At 52.0% G+C, this 18,534-nt stretch overlaps 1 protein-coding gene across 1 annotated transcript; it reads left to right on the top strand.

Annotated features, from left to right (window-relative positions):
- Window positions 1-2,043: 2,043 nt before the first annotated feature.
- SNORC (secondary ossification center associated regulator of chondrocyte maturation) lies at window positions 2,044-18,365 on the top strand. Its single transcript, XM_069103057.1, has 3 exons — window positions 2,044-2,314; window positions 16,921-17,103; window positions 18,082-18,365. The coding sequence occupies exons 1-3, from the start codon at window positions 2,242-2,244 to the stop codon at window positions 18,189-18,191; spliced, it is 366 nt and encodes a 121-aa protein (XP_068959158.1). The 5' UTR covers window positions 2,044-2,241; the 3' UTR covers window positions 18,192-18,365.
- The last annotated feature ends 169 nt before the right edge of the window (window positions 18,366-18,534 follow it).

The following is an 18,534-nucleotide window of genomic DNA, read 5'->3' as shown; positions in this document are numbered from 1 at the left end:
GCGGTGTGGTAGAGTACTGGACCTGAGTTCAAATCTAACCTCAGACACTTAATGTCTGAGTGCATGATTTGGGGCACCATTTATCTTCAGCCTCAGTTTCCTCTAAGGTGGGAATGCTATTGTAAAGATCAAGTGGCATACCTGTGTAAAGTGCTCAGCCCAGTGTGTGGTATATAGTAGACACTGCCTAAATGCTTATTCCCTCCCTCTCCGTCTCCAGCCCTGCAGTCTTTGTTCCCAGGGTTACGGGCGCCACTTGAAGCAGTAGTCAGAGCTGTGCAAGATCCAAGGCTGCCCAAGGAGCCGGGTCTGGAAAAGCTAAGGAATGCTACGTCCCTGGCAGCAGGGAAGTGGTGAGGGAGTATTTTCTGACATTGAGATAGGACTGATTCATCGAATGGAAGCCCTAGGTCTGTTAAGCTGTGGTTTGGTTCAGTTTAACTCAGCAAGTGCCTGTTGGACAGTAAGTCTTGCAAATGGGGCAACGGTGTGGACCTGTGATTTTACTGATGTGGGGAATCCTGGATGGAGAAAGGCCCTTCTACCAGTGCAGGTAGCACCTTGTGTGACTTACACAGGGTCACACAAGCAGGAGGTGTCAGGTGAGACAACCCTGAATCTTACTGTCTCTATTCAGAAAGCCACATTGTCTTTAATATATAAGTAAATTAATGCTAAATATGGAATGTTAAGGAAAGCAGCAGCTGTTGGAGCAGAAAGGGGAATAAAGGGAAACTAATCACTTTCCCAGAGGAGAGTGATATTAGAGCTTGGAGGAGACAGTGTGCATCGTGGATGGGATTCTCTAGAAATGCCAACAGTTGTCCACAGGAGAGGGATGCTGGAAGGTGATCCAGTGTTGGATCTGGCTGTTCCTAAGTGGTGCCGAGTTGGGGGTTTTCTCTTTGTCCTGATGAGGCGGAAGACTTGTTTCTGTTTTTCATCAATGAGGCAGTAAGGATTTCCAGCTCACTCCTCACTCCCCCATCCAAGAACTTTCTGCCTCTGGTTTGGCTTGGGAAGTCTGACCTGTTTTTGTGGGGAGTGGGGGAGAGAGACGTCATCTTTTTAAGAAATATGAAGGCTTTACCTGGAACTGTGTATGAAGAAAAGGGAGGCCAGGGTAGCCTCCCCTCTAGACAGGTCAGCATCAGCAGGAAGCAGCCAGGCTGAGGGAGGGTTCAGGATGTCGCCCCCAGCGTTCCCAGAATGTCCATGTGCTTTGGCTGTCCAGTGTCCTCCCCACTCCTAATGTTCCTGCCTTCCTGCATGCTTCTTCCTGCCCCTCCAGAGGCAGCGGCAGATGCCGAGAGCCCAGCAAGTCTGATGAAGCTGAGAGGGGGCAGGCCTTTGGAAGGGCTGAAGTAAGTCGGCCCCTTGATGTGGCCCTCTCTTAGGGTTTTGGTATTGGTTCCTTGACATCTCTATTTTGGTATAAGAATGTCAGAGGTGTCAGTGGGGCACCATGGAGTCAGTAGATCTGGGTTAGACTACACCTGTGTGACCATGGTCAAGTCCTTTTCCCTTTTCTGGGCCTCCATCTGTTAAAGGAGGGAGTTGGGACAAATGAGCTCTGAGGCCCCTAACATCTAGGACCAGTGAGTGGCAATGCTGGAATAAATAAATGCTTGTTGGAAGGAAAAAAGACAGCCTAGAGACTGGTCCAAATTCCTCTTTTTTCTGCAGAAGGAGCTGAGGTCACACAGTCATGAATCCCAGGGCTGGTCCTCTGCACCTCACTAGCTCCTTGGGGGACTTCTGCAACATGACCACAGAGATGGGCAAAGTCGGAGCTTGCCTGGCTCTGCCGAGATCAGCGAGGGCCCTACCCAGAGGCAGAGGAATCGATGTGGTCCCTGCCCCCAGCCTTCCCTCAAGCAGCCTGGTCACTTTGTGAGAGTTTTTCATCAAAATAACTGAGCTGGCATGAAGCGCAGGGGCAGGGGCGGGGGTGTGAGAGGCTTTTCCCCCTCCCCTCCTTTTACTATCCCAAGGGTGGAGCTGCTCCCTGGCTTCAAGAAAGCTGGTTGTTTTTGGTAAGTCAGTGAGTGAGCTGGTCTGTTCAGGGTGTCTGTGCTCTGTGTGTGCGTGTGTGCGTGTGCGCATGTGTGTTCTCTGAGGAAGGGATGAGTGAGCCAGTTGGACAGGGTTGGCATTGAAGCAAGCTCTTGGAGCTTCCTGGAACTTTCTTCCCCCTGCCCTGACGTCTAAGCCAGAGCTGTCTCCTGCAGGAGGAGGAGGATGGCTTGTCCCAGGATCGCCTGCCTGCTCCTCTTCATGCTGTCGGGAGCCTTTGTCCCTGCTGTGCTCGCAGGTAAGAATGAACTTGTATTTCCAGCCTTTTACCATTCTCCAGGAGCCGCTTTTCTCATGGCCCTTGAATGGAAGATTGATGTCTCCTGTGTTGGAGGTGGATTCAAAAGGCAAGTGCTCAAATGTCTGTTGGAAATTTCACAGTGATATTAGGAAGTATAGCAATGGCTCAGAAAATCTCCACTGAGGGCAGCTCTGGGAGAAGTTGAGCCACAACTTTTGGGGAAGTTGAAGGCAGCCCCTCATGCATTGGTTGGCTGTTCCAGTTTTTACTATGGCCCTGGCAATCCGGTCAGTCAGCGGCATGGCCATCACCGTAGAGATGAGCTGCATAAAGCAGTTTACACGTATTAAAAGTGCTCTGTAAACGCTGGCGGCTGTTTTTATTACTAATTACTTCAGAGAAGGAAGGATAGCTGTAGAAGTGAGTGGCCCATGTGTGACTGAGAGATCATAGGAAGCCTGTTGGCAGTTGAGGTCTGGCCTTGCTCTGCTGCTCCCAGCCGGGTGGAAGGGGGAGAAGGATATGGGAGGAGGTGATGAGTTTACGCACACCAGGTTCTAATCTCAGGCACTGAATCAGTTACTGAAGAGCTCGGACAATGAGAGCATGGCGGGCAACTTTCTGGGCAGGAACAGATGGCAAGATTTACTAAGAGAAGGCCACGCTCCTCCTGAAATTTCTGTTAATACCGAGTACATGAGCCGACCCTGTGTCACAAGGCCATTAATTAGATGGTGAGAAAATGTGCTTTTAGTTTTTAGACATATCAGCCATAGCCTTGTAAAGACCTGAGGAGAGCAGAAGTATTGTTTAAATAGGATGCCTACTGGTCAGCTTCACAGAGATTGGAGCCTTTTAACACACACATGTGTGTATACATATATAGACATACATACATGTGTCCACATATATATACATATACGTTTCCTCTTGCGGTCTTCTTCCTTCCGCCACTGATCAGTCTGTCATTGACTCCTGGAGGGTAGGACCCAGACGTTACTGGGAAGTCAGTCTGGGCCAGCCTCTATAAAGCACCATGGCATGTCAGTGTTGATTGGAGTTGCAGGTGGCCAATGTGCTGAAATGTGACAGTCTTAGCGTTTCACTGGGAATATCTTTTCTTGGGAAAACCCTAAGTAAGTAAAAAGGTCCCAGAATGGCAGAGCTGGAAGGGACCCTGGAGATGGCCTCCTCCAGCTACCTCGCGGTAGAGCTGATGAAACAGACCCAGAAAGGACAATTAGTTTGCCCAAGTCATGCACCTGGGCTTTAAGATCCCAAGGCCCTGACCTGAGAGGACCAGAGCCAAAGGGCACATATGCTTCCTCTGGTCCAGCTTTGAGTATTTCCCATTTACTCAGTGCCCAGCTGTGTTCAGGGACCAGTCATTGTTTTCTTTAGTCAGGGTCAGGACCAAAGTGGGGACGAGGGCACCACCAGCCAAGCCCCTGCGCGGTTGGAAATAATGAGGACAGTGGTGCCCATGGGTCACTGTAATCAAATCACTTTCCTCAGCCTGCTTCCTCATCTGTAAGATGGGGATGATAGAACTTAAAGTATCTACCTCCCAGAGTTTTTGTGCAGCTCAAATGAGATAATCATTTCTCTAAAGCACTTTGCTCATTTTAAAAAATAAATTTTATGAGCATCGTTCGCTTTTATGTCACATTTAGCAATGTGTCCCACCTCTCTCCCCCTACCATAGAGCAAGGTCTTAGAATCTAGAATGAAAATATGGGGGGGGGGGGGGAGAGTTTTCTAAAAAAAAAAACTGTCTTGGTGCAGTTTGAAGTGGTAGCCGCATGCCTGTCTCTGCGGGGTGGCTGGACCGTGCTTTGCTGGTGTTTAAGTGAGGGAAGCGTCCTCTCCGACTCTTGTCACAGCACAGACACCTGAATGCCGTCTGTGTTTTGTCAGTTTTTGTCTTTCTGGGCCTGGACTTTCATGGGCTTGAGGAATTTCTGGCAGGAGAACCAGTGCTGCAGATTGTCAGTGCTTATTGTTAATAACAACTGCTCCCATTTGTAACACTGAGGTTTGCAGAGGGTTTTTCCATAGCTTGTCTCCTTCATTCCTCACAATCAACCCTGGGAGGCTGGTTACTACTAACACATGCCTTGGCTTCTCCGTTTTTGCAGATCGGAGCACAGACCCTGAGGCACTCACAGCTAGGGAAGTGTCTAAGGCAGGATTTGAACTCAGGTCTTCCCAACTTCCTAACTTCAAGTCAGTCATGCAGCCAGTCTTTCTGATTTGGGTCTGAAGGGGCTGGCCCTTCGACCACGAGGGCACACTGTCTATTTTTGTGTATTGGGAAGGGGGCCGGTCATGTGGTTTTATTAGTATACAAGCCTTCCAGGTGAAGAAAACTTGCGAGGTCTGTGCAAATTTGTACTTTCTGTACCACTTATAGCCTTAGGGGGTCTCCTAGGGCATCGACAGTCACCCAGTCAGCAGGTGTCAGAGGGGAACTTGACCCTCAGGTCTTCTTGCCTACCAGACCAACCCTGGCCCGTGTGAGATGACCCTCTCACCCCTCACTCACTTCACCTACATATATAATATTTGTTATTTTTCCAGGGGCAAGAATAGATTTGACCTGACCAGAGACTGGCATGTAGCAGATGGTTGGCCAGGGTTGAGGGCATCTCTCAGTGGAATACCCACCAATAAGCCTGATCCTCGGGCTTAAATCTCTGAGAAGCTGCCCTCAGTATCCCAAGTGACTGAGGGAGCCCCAGGTGCATGTGGCGAGAGGAGGGACTGCAGCGCCCCAGGAGAAGCCTCCTGCCCAGGCAGGTGGAGCCAGCAGAGCATTCAGGTGGCCCTTCTGCACATCCAGCCCCCTTGCCCCTGTGCCCCAAGGCTTCTCCTCCTTCTGGGTTCAGCCCTGACTCCAGTTGTGCATGGTCCATTGTTGCTGGGACCTCTAAACGAAGTCAGCCAGTCAGGCCCCAGCCCTGCTGGTTGGATGAGCCGGTGTCATGGGGCCAAGTGTTGTGAGGTTTGTGGCTGTGCCTTGGCGTACGTGCCAGGTGCTGGGCAAAGCCAAATGAAGCAATTGTTTTTGAGTCCATTTGGGCGTATCTAGACACCATCCTCTTACTGGGCTGTTGGGGGTTGGTGGTGACTGGAGAATCTGGGCTGCCGCTCCAGAGCCCCTCGGGGCTGTGCTTCCTAGGTAGGCCACTGAGAAATCTCCCCTTCTTCCTGTGTGATCTCTCTAGGGTTCGAGCAGGAGGCTCACAGGGCCCCAGGGCCAGCCGGTGTTGATGCATTTCTGAAGCCCTTGCTTGCAGTGCTGCTGCTGGCTTTCGGGCTTTCCTGCTGGACCCTTTCAGTGCACAGAGGGCTGGGCTGGAATCAGCCTGGGAGACTTGGGGCAGGCCAGTTTGCTTTCCGGGTCTCATTTTCATCACCTACAGAACAAGGGGGCTGGCATAGCCCTGGCTTCGTAACTTGGGGTCTGAGAGCTTGTCTCCTGTTTCAGTTAAATAGTTCTTTGACTATGGTTTCCTGTCTGATGATGCGTACTTTACTTCATGCCTTTAATGACATTCTTCAGTGGCTTAGGAATGACTGGTTAAGCTCCTGCCGGGAGAGCTCGGGGCTGGGGGCACAGAGAGAAAGTCCAGAAGGGCCTTGCCCCCGAGGTGCTCTCAGTCTCATGGAGGAGGCGCTCCTCCTCAACGGGCACTGTCTTTCCTGAGTTGGAGGGTGACCAGGAGGCGGGTGAGGACCCTGGGCCCTTGACTGCAGCAGTATCTGGGCTTCACTGGCCAAAGAAGGAGACTTTGTGCCTCCCCTCACACCGATCCAGGCCGGCCAGAACAAGCAGGGAGCTGGTGGCACTCCTCCGGCCGCGAGGGGGGCACACGCGTGCACACCCAGCCCTTTTTCTTTCGGTAAACAAGTTTGTTTAACGTTTGGCCTGACCGCAGCGCTCCCTGCTCCTTCGCACTTGGGCCTCACAGAGGGTCCTTTGTGCGGGCCATGAAGGGAGCTTTCATCCCTGCCCTGGCCGCTAGCCCACCTGGGGCCAGACAGCCCGCTCCTCACCTCCCGACTTCACTTGGCCCCTGCTCCCCAGAAATAACGGGAGCATGAGGGAGAAGGAGTTGGGGCTATGGGAGGAAGGAAGCCAGCCCACGTCCATTTTAGGGAATGAACTTGGGTGGTCCTCGTTTCCCCTGGTCACAGCTCTGGGAGGGCCCTGAGCAGCCAGCTGTTGTAACCCACAGCTGAACAAGGATCCCCCCCCCCCAACAGCTTGGACCGGGGGTCATCCAGCCTCTGCTAGAAGAGCTCAGGACCTCCCCTCCAGGGCAGCCAGAACAAAGCTGACCCCTCTCCCCCATGAGAGGCCCTTAATGCTTGAAGGCAGCACTCCTGTTCTCCCCTACCCTCCACCCACTCTCTTTTTGGGAGGGGAGGCAAGGCAGTTGGGGTTAAGTGACTTGCCCAAGGTCACACAGCTAGTAAGTATGTCAAGTGTCTGAGGCCGGAGTTGAACTCAGGTCCTCCTGTTTCCAAGGATGCCCTATTCACTGGGCTATCTAGCCACCCCAGAAAGTCTTCTTGCGAGATGTGCCATTTCTTCAGCTGACCCTCCTAAAGCTGACTTCAAAGCAAGCCTCCAGCAGTTCCTTCTCTGTGGCTAAAATGCTGCTCCCAGAACTTAGCCCAGTGCTGTGGATGGGGAGTAACCTTGTACAGGGCTGTAGACTGAGAGGACAGGAACAGCTGGGGCTCAGGTTCAGTTTGTGGTCCCCTCAGATCCCAGATCTTTTTTCAGAAGAATGAGCCATGCCTCCCCATCTTGTTGTATGTAGTAGCTGATCTTTTAAATATGGGAATAAAGACCTACATTATCTCCCTGTTAGGTTTATTTTAGTCCACCTCTGCACTCAGTTACTGTTCCACAAACGGACGTTTTCCCAGCATCCTCTAGGACAGCATTCAACTGTCTGGTTTTTTGGTTTGCTTTTTGGTCCCTGGATGGAACAGGAAGAAATAATGGGGCAGGATGCGGGTGAAGTGGAATAATTAATTGTCCATGGATTATACTTGTGGCTGGTTAGGAGCGAGGTCTGCATCCCAAACCAACTTCCGTGTCCCAAGCCCTCTCATGGCTGCCTCCTCTCTTTCCTCTGTCAGTTAATGCACAGGGAACACAAGTTAACTTTGCAGAGCATCCTACAAAGGGAACCAGATGTAAGATAGCGGTCTGACCAGGCAGTGACCAGCGCACCCTCGAGCCCCTACTCTGACTCCAGTCGCTCCCTCCAGGCCATGCCCCATGTACGGGGCAGCCACCCCACGGCCCATCTTCCTCACTTCCCCGCCTACCACTCTGTCCTACCTTGCTGTTGCAGCCACCCCCTCACTCTGCAGAGGAGCAGAGACGCAGAAGGTGGAGCTCTTGCCTAGAGCAAGAGAGAAATAATGGTCTTTGTTGGGTCCTGGTCTGGCTGGAACGAAGGGAGTGGGGGAGGCATGGGTGGTGCAAGGATTATAGAAAGGGAGAGGGGCTCTGGATTCACGTCCAGCCTCTGTCGCTTAACCATCAGTGTGGCTTTGGCCTGTGTGGGCTATAAAATGAAGGGAGTGGTCTAAGCTCCCTTCCAGCTCTGAATCTAAGACCTGGGCCTCAGCTTGACCTCTCTGGTCCCTTCATCTGAACGTGGGGCCTGGCAGAGTACCCCAGAACACTGAGCCGTGTGCCTGGGCTTCTCCTGGCTGTCACCTCCAGCTTACTTCAGTGAAGCTATCACCAAGCGAGGGCCCCACAAGGGCTTTTGGGTCCTGAGTCCTGGGATGTGACACCAGGCGGCCCCTCGCTCACATAGCCATGGTCGGCCAGCCCCAGAGAAACAAACCTCTGACCCTCTGCCGCACGTCCAGAGCCTCTGGCCCCCTCCCACATCTCCCACCGGCCTTTGGACAGAGTCTGGGCGTGTGTGGGACAGGGCTGGCCACAGCCGTGTCCTCAGACTGGCCAGCCTCTGCTCCTTGTGGTGCCAAGGGGAGATGAAGACCAGCCCAGCCTGGTGGGGTGGGTTGGCCTGGCCCTGGCTGGGACAGAGACGAGGGAGCTGTGAATCTGTCCCTGTGTCTGGGGCCCTCTGAATGGAGCCTGAGGATGGGGCTGTTTGTTTATTTTCAGGGCCTGGAGGTCTGTTCTGACCGAGCATTGCTATGAAGGACACTCAGGCCTTGTCTCCTAAGAGGAGCAAAAAAGCGTTTTCTCCACAAGATAAAATTAAGCCGTTGGCCGCTGCCCGGAGCCCATCCCCAAGGGCCAGCTTGTCCAGGAGGCAGAGGCGAGCTGGGCACCAGCATCCGCCCTGTTCCCTAAGGTGGACCAGAGTGGTGGCCTCAGCGCTGCTGGCCAGTGTGCCCACAAGGGCAGTCACACCTTCCCACAGGGCAGGCCTGAATAAGCCAAATCCTCGCTTTATCCTCCAACCCTATTTCAGTCCAGAGGGTTTTTTCCTTTCTGACTTTCTGTGGTAGTTTCTTTGTCAGACCCTCGAATCTCTACAAGCTTTGAATCACGGCTCATGGCCCGATTCTCCTGACAACCCCGGCAGGCGCCTCCCCAACTCGCCCCCGCCGCCCCCAGAATTGAAACGCTGGTGACACGTGGGGCTTCCACGGGTCACATCAGCGATCCCATGACCATTGCATTTTGGAGATTAGCCATGGGAGGGGCTGTACAGGACCCTAGATGTCGAGCTAAAATCAATCCAGTGTTTCTTTCTAAAAGCTTTTTATAGATGTCTTCTGTTCTGGCATGAGCCCTGATCTTCCTCCTCCTCCTCCTCCTACCTCCCAGAGGGCCATCCCTCATAACAAAGGAAAAAATGCGTTAAACTTACTAATTTGACAAAAAAATAACCTCATATAACCTGCAGTGCTCTTCACCTGTGGGGACACACACACACACGAATTGGATAAAGTGCCTTATCACTGTTTTTTTTTGGGGGGGGGGAGGTGAGGCGGTTGGGGTTAAGTGACTTGCCCAAGGTCACACAGCTAGTGTGTTAGGTGTCTGAGGCTGGATTTGAACTCGGGTTCTCTTGATTCCAGGGTCAGTGTTCTATTCACTGTGCCACCCCGCAACCCCAACCTTGTTCTTTATAGTTCCACCATTTCCATCTTCTCAAGCACATATTGATTATCTGCAGTATACCAGTCACTGTGCAAGATTCCGGGGAGAAGGTCTCAAAAGGATAGAAAAAGCCTCAGACCTTCCTGAGACCAGAACTCGTTAGAGGAGGGGCACTGATAACGATTGACCCATGCATCTAGTTTCCTGTTACTGTGGACCAGGCCTAAACTGGCCCAGTCCAGTAGTGCTGACCAAGGCTAAAGAGGGATAAAAAGGCCCTTGTGGAGTCAAAGGAGGTGTAAATGCGAGGGAGGCAGGGAGGCTGGCAGCTGGGCCTCGGGAAAGGTTTGTGGTGAAGGTGGTGCCTGAGCCTCCCAACGGGGGGGAGGGAGAGGAGGAGACAGGACCAGAGGGGGTGCAGGGCAGGCCTGTGACACTAGCGCACAAGCATAGAGACCCTTGAATCCAACTTTTCCTTTTGCAGATGAGGAAATGGGCCCTGAGGTCGTGATGCTGGAAATCTCACATAGAGTGAATGACTGGCAGGAATCGCACCCAGGTTCTCTGAACCCATTTCTGAAAGGAAGGTGGTAGAGGCTGATGTGAGGAACCTTTTCCCAACCCTCCTGGTGGTGCCAGTGGAGCAGCCTGCTTCTGGGGGCAGGGCTGCCCCTCTGGAGGCCTTTGATGTTGGACTTAGCTGGGTTGTCCTGAGGGTGGCCCCTTTACCTCTGAGAGTCTGGGACTCGGCCAAGTCCCCTAAGTTCATGGAGAAGGAAACTGCCCCATTGTGGTTTCAGTTGAAGATAAGACCCTGTGGGCCAGTCCTTGGGCCTGCCAGCCACCCTTTTCTCTAGGCCCAGGCCCACCTGAAGGCCCTGGGACATCATCTGCCGTGTGCTTGCCCAGCTTGCACTGGGCACGCTGCCGGGACTTGGCTTCTCACTGCCCAGGAGGTGGGCTCGAGGTGGGGGCAGGGGCAATGCTGTCCTCTGTCCATCCCTCCCTACCCCCAGGCTACCCCATAAGACTTCCCTCTGCTCCTTGGCTCAGAGCCTGACTTCTTCTTCAGGCTCACCCCCAGCTGCCAGAGCCTTCCCTGGAGATGCCGTCCCCCCAGCTCCTTGTCCATCTTGGATGTGGACTGTAAGCCCCTAGAGGGCAGGCACCGTTGCAGCCTTTCTTTGTATCTCTGAGCTTGCAGCACTAGGGCAGATGGGATGGGTGCCCGTTGCTGGAAATGCCCTGACCCCCTTCCAAGGAGGGCCCAAGAGGGGAGCCTGAGAGCCGGGGCTGGGAGGGGGCCAAGAAGACGCCCCTTACCCTCCCCCCAGCCCCTCCCCAGATCTGTTGGCCGAGGCAGGCCCGCTGTCCCTGTGTGGCCCCCTCCAGGCCAGGCAGATGTGGGTCCAAGGTGGGGACGGCTGACTAGCGCTCCTTCCCCTCCACCAGATGTTTGTGTTTGGACCTATATTTAGCCTCTTTGCGGCTCCTGGCTCCAGGACAGTGAGGTCCCTGTCATTGCTGACCTCCCCCTCAGACCACGCCTTCCCCCTGAGGATGCCCCACCAGGTGGGCAGAGATCAGCTTATGATCCCCATCATAGAGGTGACAGATAGGACCAGCAGCAAGAAGGACAGACTGAGGCTCAGAAAAAAGGCAGCTGTTGACACTGGAAAGTGCTGGGAGGCAGGAGACCCAGGTTCTAATTCCGCCTCTGTGGCCTGGGGCAGCCTTGGTGTTTCACCTGTAAGAGGGTCCCGAGAAGCTGGGGCCTCGGTTTACACATCTGTAACATGAGGGGTCGGCCATGATCTCCCTTTATATCCCAGAGAGTGGGCAGAGAGGCCAACTCCGTTTACAATTCTTTGAGCACGGGACAGTCATTGCTGCTAGCCCTGGGCAGATGACTCAGGCCGGTTAGAACAGCCTTCCTCCCTCCCCCAGAGGAAGAATCATAAAGCTACAAAGTTTGGGGGGCCCCTGGAAGCTTTCCTGGTTTGAACCCTAGCTCTTGGAGCAGGTAGGGCCCTGAATGTCCAAGCCCTTCTCAGGGCCCCTGCCCAGCCGGCAGCCAGATGCTTGGGCCCCGGGCTCTTTGGCCTTGAACACACAAGGATTTTCCATCCTTGGGTGACATTCGCAGTGGTTTCAGTGGGGACTTGTGGAATGTCTCCCGTTTTCGCCGGGGCCTCTGACTTGTCCCAGTCACACAACAGAAGCATTGATAGACCCCGACAGGCGGCTCCTCCCTGGGCAAACACCCCAACCGGCCAGGCTCTGAGCAGGGCCCCGGGGAAGAGGCTGATACCTGGGAGAGGCCGTGAGCTGGAAGGAACCCCAGAGTCCAGCGGCCTGCATGTCTCTGCTGCTGAACAGAGAGCCTTTCTCTGTCTCCCTCCTGCCCGGCTCCCCCCAGAAGCCTTTCCTCAGCCCCTCCCTGCCTGTTATCAGTGCCTGGCTCTGAAGAGATGTTCGCTGACCAGCCAGAGGCCAGTGCTGCGAGATCAGAGAGTACGTGGCAGGGAGGATGGTATCAGACAAGAATAAAGGTCTTCAAGTGTTTTTGAACCTATAAAAAAGAAATGTCGGCTGACTGGCCACAGTAGGATGTAGGACGCCCTCCTGCAGGGCAGGGCTTAGCTCTTGTCCCTTCTTTCTGCATTACTTGCATTCAGAACAGGGCAGTTGAGGGAATCATAGGGAATGGTGGCATTATTCCGATAATTAACCAGTTAGCTACTACCCTGACTTTTAAAGCTCTGGACCAAGACCCTGCTGGGTAGTTTTGGAAATGGTTGAATGGCTGAACCTGGAGATTAGTCATAATAAATGGTCTTTAGTAGAGGGTCCCAGGGAATGTGTCCTTGACCCTGTGCTGCTTTTATCATTTACCTACATAAAGGGGTAGCGGGTGCAGCCTTGGCAAGAAATGCATCATGTTGGGTGACAGACTTGACCCATCATTCTGGCCTGTCGAGATCTTTCTGGGGCCTGGTAAGAGGGCATTTAATTGGGACAAATGTAACATCTTCTATTTGGGTTCCAAAAAATCAACTTCACAAAAGTGGGATGGAAGAAACAGTTTGAAAAGATCCAGGGATTGTGGAGACACGGTCTGCTCAATAGGAGGGCAGTTGTGCCTATTGGTGGCTGTCCCATAGGTGGCGCCAGAGTGCCCAGAGCCAGGCCTGGAGTCAAGCACACCCGAGTGCAAATCTAACCTCAGAGACTCACTAGCTGTGTGACCCTGGGCAAGTCCCTTCACCCTGTTTGCCTCAGTTTCCTCACCTATAAAATGAGCTGGAGAAGGAAATGGAAAGCCCCTCCAGTGTCTCTACCCAGAAACCCCAAATGGGGTCAGGAAGAGTTGGCCATGACTGAAAACTAGACAACAGCATGTCCATTAGGAGTAGGTGGTATGATGTAATGATCAAAGACGCTAACGATATCTTGTGTCACAGACTCTAGACAGCAGCCTGGTGAGCCCCGTGACCTCTTTAGAATCATTTTTTTTTTTAGAGGGGGAAAGGCAGGGCAGTTGGGGTTAAGTGACTTGCCCAAGGTCACACGGCTAGTTTTGTGTTAAGTATCTGAGGCTGGATTTGAACTCAGGTCCTCCTGACTCCAGGGCCAGTGCTCTATTTACTGCACCACCTAGCTGCCCCAGGATCATATTTTTCAAATAATAAAATAAAAAAGTAGAGAGGAAGCCAATTCTATTGAAATAAAAATGTTGGGTTTTTTTTTCCATCCAAAGTCATGCGCCCCTTGAAATCCATCTAAGGATCCTTTAGGTCTGTGAGCTCTGGTAGGCCAGGCTGGAAATCCCAAGTCACGCCCGAGGGCCGTGTGGAATGAAATGAGGGTTTTTAGCCTGGAAAGAGAAGGCTTGGGGGCACATGGGAACAGTCCACCCCATGTGAGGGGCAACCGAGTGGAGAAGGGGTTTGCTTTGCTTGATTCAGCCTCAGAGGAGGAACCAGAGGCATCTGGGGAGTGGCAGAGGGGTGGACTTGGGCCGGACCTAATGAGAAGCTTCCCCGTGAGCAGAGGTTAAAAGGCAGATCGGGCTGCCCGGGGACATCTCTAGGTAAAGGCTGGGTGGCCACTCCCCAAGGGTGTCACGGGGATATAGACTTTGAGCTTGAAGGGGCCTTCAAGGCCCAATCCCCTCATTTACAGATGAGGCTGATGTTGTAGAGAGAATTCCTATTCAGGTCGGAGTTTAGCCAGGTGCCCATCTTCTGAGGCGAGGTTTTGTGCATCTGTGCTGCCACCCTTCTATAATCCATAAAGACAGCCACCCATAAGGAAGCCAAATGAGAGCCTTTACTCCTGGCTCCATGCAGAGCCTCTGCAGGTATGGGATGATGGCTGTTGCCCTGGGATGTGTAGAGATGGGGACAGGTGAGTTTGAGAGTACGGGAGCCCTTTAAAGGTGGGTACCATGTCACAAGGATCCCCATAGCACCCAACAGTGCTGGGCAGACAGGGATGCTGTCCTGCACAAGCTTTCTGACATAATAAAACCTTCTAAGTTTCCTAGACAGACCCCCTGGGGTGGGGGGGGGTGGAAAGGAGAGTGCTCTTGTGTCTCAGGGACTGGATTTTATTTTATTTTATTTATTAATTTGTTTACTTTTAGTTTACAAGATTCAATTCCACAATTCCTTGAGTTTCACATTCTGTCCCTCTCCCATCCCCCACCCCCCATGGCAGCATACAATCAGGTATAGGATCTGCAGATACTTTCACATTAGGCATTAGTCAGGTTATAAAGAAGGATTGTATCGGATGGAATGAACAATGGGAAAGAGGAAACAAAAGCAAACAAGAAAAAGGAAGAGGGCAGGTAGCTTGCTTCCATCCGGATTCAAGCTCTGTTCTTTCTAGTTCTTTCTCTGAATGTGGACATCTCTCTCCATCATGAGTCTTTTGGGGTTGACTTATAGCCCCACATTGCTGAGAAGAGTCCGGTCTAATAAAGTTGGTCGTCACACATACGTTGTGTCTGTGATTGTGTACACATTTCTCCTGGCTCGACTCTTCTCACTCAGCATCAGTTCTTTTAAGCCTCTCCAGGTAAACATGAAGTCCATCTGCTCCTCATTTCTTATAGCACAATAGTATTCCATAACATGCATATACCACAACTTGTTCAGCCATTCCCCAATTGATGGGCATCCCTTAATATCCAATTCTTTGCCACCACAAAAAGAGCTGCTATAAACATTTTTGTACACACAGGTCTTCCTCCCACTTCTATGATCTCTTTGGGATACAACCCTAGGAGTGGTATTGCTGGATCAAAGATATGAAAGCATTTATAGCCCTTTGGGCATAATTCTAGATTGCTCTCCAGAAAGGCTGGATCAGTTCACAACTCCACCAGCAATGCATTAGTGTTCCAGTTTGCCCACATCCTCTCCAGCATTTGTCATTTTCCTGTTTTATGATCTTAGCCAATCTGACTGGTGAGATGTGGTACCTCAGAGTTGTTTTGATTTGCATTTCTCTAATCAATAATGATTTAGAGCATTTCTTCATATGCTTTTAGATATCTTTAATTTCTTTCTCTGAAAACAGCATGTTCGTATCCTTTGACCATTTATCAATTGGGGAATGACTTGTATTCTTACAGATTTGACTCAGTTCTCTGTATATTTTAGAAATGAGGCCTTTGTCAGAGACATAGGTTGTAAAGATTCTTTCCCAATTTCCCACCTCCCTCTTAATCTTGGTTACATTGGCTTTGTTTGTACAGAAGCTTTTCAATTTCATGTAGTCAAAATTATCCATTTTGCATTTTATAATGCTCTCTAATTCTTGTTCAGTCATAAAGTCTTTCCGTCTCCACAAGTCTGACAGGTAAACTATTCCTTGTTTTCCGAGATTGCTTACAGTATCAACCTTTATACCTAGATCATGCGCCCATTTAGACTTGATTTTGGTATATGGTGTTAGATAATGCTCTATGCCCAGTTTCTTCAGGGGCTGGATTTTTTAAAATGATGTCATTACTAATTGAGAGGAGGGAGCGTATGATTCAGTCAGTCCTCTCAGAGCAGTGTTCCAAGTTCACTGCTACAATAAAAAGAAACATTATTTTTAAAAGTCAGTTATTGGGGATTTTTTTTTTTACATTTTCTCCAGTCTCTCTCTCTCTTTGCACTGCCCAGAGAGCCATCCCGCCTCAGACATCAGACGCTCAGAAAGCTTGGCAGCCACCTTAGGAGAGGGAGGGAGGGCTCAAGCTAGATATGGTGATAATGCAAACTGGGCCCCTCCAGCTGGGAGTGTGGGTGAGTCCTCGGCCTCTGAGCACATTCCTTTATGGGGCAAGTCCATTCTTCCTGGGGGATGCTCTCATCCAAGAAAGAGAGGACTGTCCAGCAGTGCTGAGGGCCAGACCCTCCAGAGCGAAAAAGCCAGAATGATTGCTAGAAAGCTCCAACGCCTGCCCTGGCCTGCTGGGCTGCTCCCACCCCAAGTCACTTTACATCTGAGTCACTTGAGAAGCATTTCTTAAGCACCTGCTGTGTGCACACCTGCTGTGTAGAGTGCCTGGTGCACTCTACTACAGAATCTTAAAGTCTCACTTCCACGATTAAATAGAAAACCCTCTGTTTGGCTTTGAACGCCCTTCACCTCCTGCCTTTCCAGGCTTTCCACATTTTATCGCCCCCCCAAACACAATGTTCCAGTTACTTCGGCCGCTCTCTGCTTCCTTCCGAATCCTTTGCACTGGCTGTGCCCCCTGCCTGTGGTGCCCACCCTCTCCATCTCTGCCTCCGGGCTTCCTTCAGGCTGAAGCTCAAGTCCCATCTTCTGCACAAAGCCTTTCTGGGGATTGTCTGCAGCACACGTGCACAGACATGCCTGGTGCGTAGGGCTGATCAGTGCTTGATGACTAAGTTTGTCAAGTGTGCGTGTGTAAGAGGTGCGGTAGTCTCAGGACACTGTAGGGCACCAGCACGCATCACCCCAACATTCTGGGGCTTGGGGCTCTGAGCTCTTCCTTCTCACTCCCAGCTCCAGTCCTTCCCTTTGATTTGTTATTGGAATATAAGCTAAATACCCCCCCCCCCCCAGCCTTGTTTCCTCCAAAGCCTCATCGGCGTCCGGTGCCTGGCACACAGTGGGTGCTTAATAAATGCTTATTGGCGTGACTGGAGCCTGTAGCAGGAGGATTTGTTATCTGTGGGTTTTTGAAGGATAGCGTCTATAATTCTGGCCACCTTTTGGGGTCTTTCTAAGGATTTCGTTGGTGGCAAATTCTTAGTAACTTGCAGTGACAGATTGCACAGTATCTGTCTTTGCCAGACCTGCCTTGATCGGCCGTCCAGGCCTTTCTGGTGATGGTGATGAGAGGTTCCTCCGGCAGCTCACTGGCCATGGGCTTGATGGTGCTGGTCAGTGCCAGACCTTAGCAGCACCTGGTTCCTGCGCTGTCTCCCATCATCTCACACTCTGTTTTGTTTTCCAGCAGAGTATCTCCAAGGCCCTGTTCCTACACTGTGGAATGACCCAGGGGAGCTGCCATCAGGAGTGGGCCCCTTTGAAAGCACCACCCACACCCATGCCTCTGAGGCCACAGACCTCCCGCTCTACACCTCAGAGTATGAACCAGAGGATACCACCCATCTGCACCGGCTGGATGATAGCACTGGTATGGGAAGGCTTGGCTCTTTCAGGGGCCCTTGGATGGGGCAGGAGCTAGGAAAGGCACCTTAAAGTTCGCAGCTGTCCCCAGGGGGCCCTCAGGATCCCATCTCCTCACTAGACCCCAGTGAGCTAGCAGAGACTTTAGGACACACAGGCAGCGAGTTGCAGAGCCAGGGTTCAGCCCCAGAGGTCATTTAATCTAATCTACAGATTAGGAAACTGAGGCCCAGATGGGAGGTTACACAGGAGGGCAAAGATTTAAACTCACCTCCTTTGACTTCCCAGTGCAACCAATGGCCTCCTCCTTCATTCAACAGACACTGGTGGTTCCCAAAGCACTGAGCTAGCCATGTAGGGAGAGGAGACACAGTGCTGTCTTCATGGAGTTCCCAATCTAGCAGCATGGTGCAGGGGGAAACCCTCAGCTCCTGAGTGAGAGGATCTGAGTTTAAATTCCACCTCTGATGCTTACTGCCTGTGGGACCTTAGGCAAGTCACTTCCACACTCTGGGTCTCAGTTTCCACATCTGTAAAATGTGACAGTTGGATTAGATAACCCCTGAGGCCTCTCCCGGCTTTGCCTCTCTGATCCTGTGCTCCTACCCACCAGGGAGGTCTGTCTGTCTCAGAATGGTGGGAGACAGCTGGTGGTAGTCGCTTGGCCAAAGTGACATGGACTTTTCAGTCTAGTGTCTTAGAAGGATATACACCAAGGAAGACAGCATCCAGTGTAGACACATGAAAAACTCTCCATTAGAGAGTGCTGAATGAACGAATGACAGAAACACCAAACGTGCTTGTTTATGCCTCAGTCGGCATTTGCCCTGGGTGAGGATCCTGATGGGGAAGGGTGGGCGTGGATGGCCTCCGAGGCCCCCCGCCACTCGGGAGGTCTGTGCTGATGGTTCCCTCCACACACCAGGCCTCTGAGCCACGGAAGCACAGGTGGTCTACCTCTCACGTCTCCCTCTGCCTTCCCTAGGGTCCTTGGGCCCCGGAGCCATTGCCGCCATCGTGATTGCCGCCCTGCTGGGCACCTCCGTGGTCCTGGCGCTGATTGTCATCACCCTGCGAAAATTCTCCACTTCCTGAATGAAATAAAAAGGGTCTTGTTTTCCTACCATCTGGACTTGGCTCAGCTCACTTGGCATGATCCCGTCTTCTGTGCATGACTTCTGTGCATCCCGTCTCCTCGACCCCCTCTTCTCCTCCTCCTCTGCTGCCCTTCGTAACCTGGGATGGGGAAAGGTCCCTCCCCAAGATTCTTAGTTGCTCCCTGCTGGCCCTGGTGCTTTTCTCTCAGTGGTCACAGGGTGAGTCCCGTGGAGCAGCGGGGGGGTCCTCGAGGTTTCCTTGGGTAAAGGTGAGAGCTCAGAACAGCCAACCTTTTCTTTGGTGGTTGGGTTCTGTTTCTTACGATGGGCTCATCTTGGCC

This window comes from Petaurus breviceps, unplaced genomic scaffold (assembly GCF_028583685.1).
Source record: "Petaurus breviceps papuanus isolate PSGF00001 unplaced genomic scaffold, PetGlider_PUasm1.0 567, whole genome shotgun sequence".
In the NCBI taxonomy this organism is placed as follows: Eukaryota; Metazoa; Chordata; class Mammalia; order Diprotodontia; family Petauridae; genus Petaurus; species Petaurus breviceps.
The sequence above is the reverse complement of the archived record's forward strand: the minus strand, read 5'-3'. Positions and strand labels throughout refer to the sequence as shown.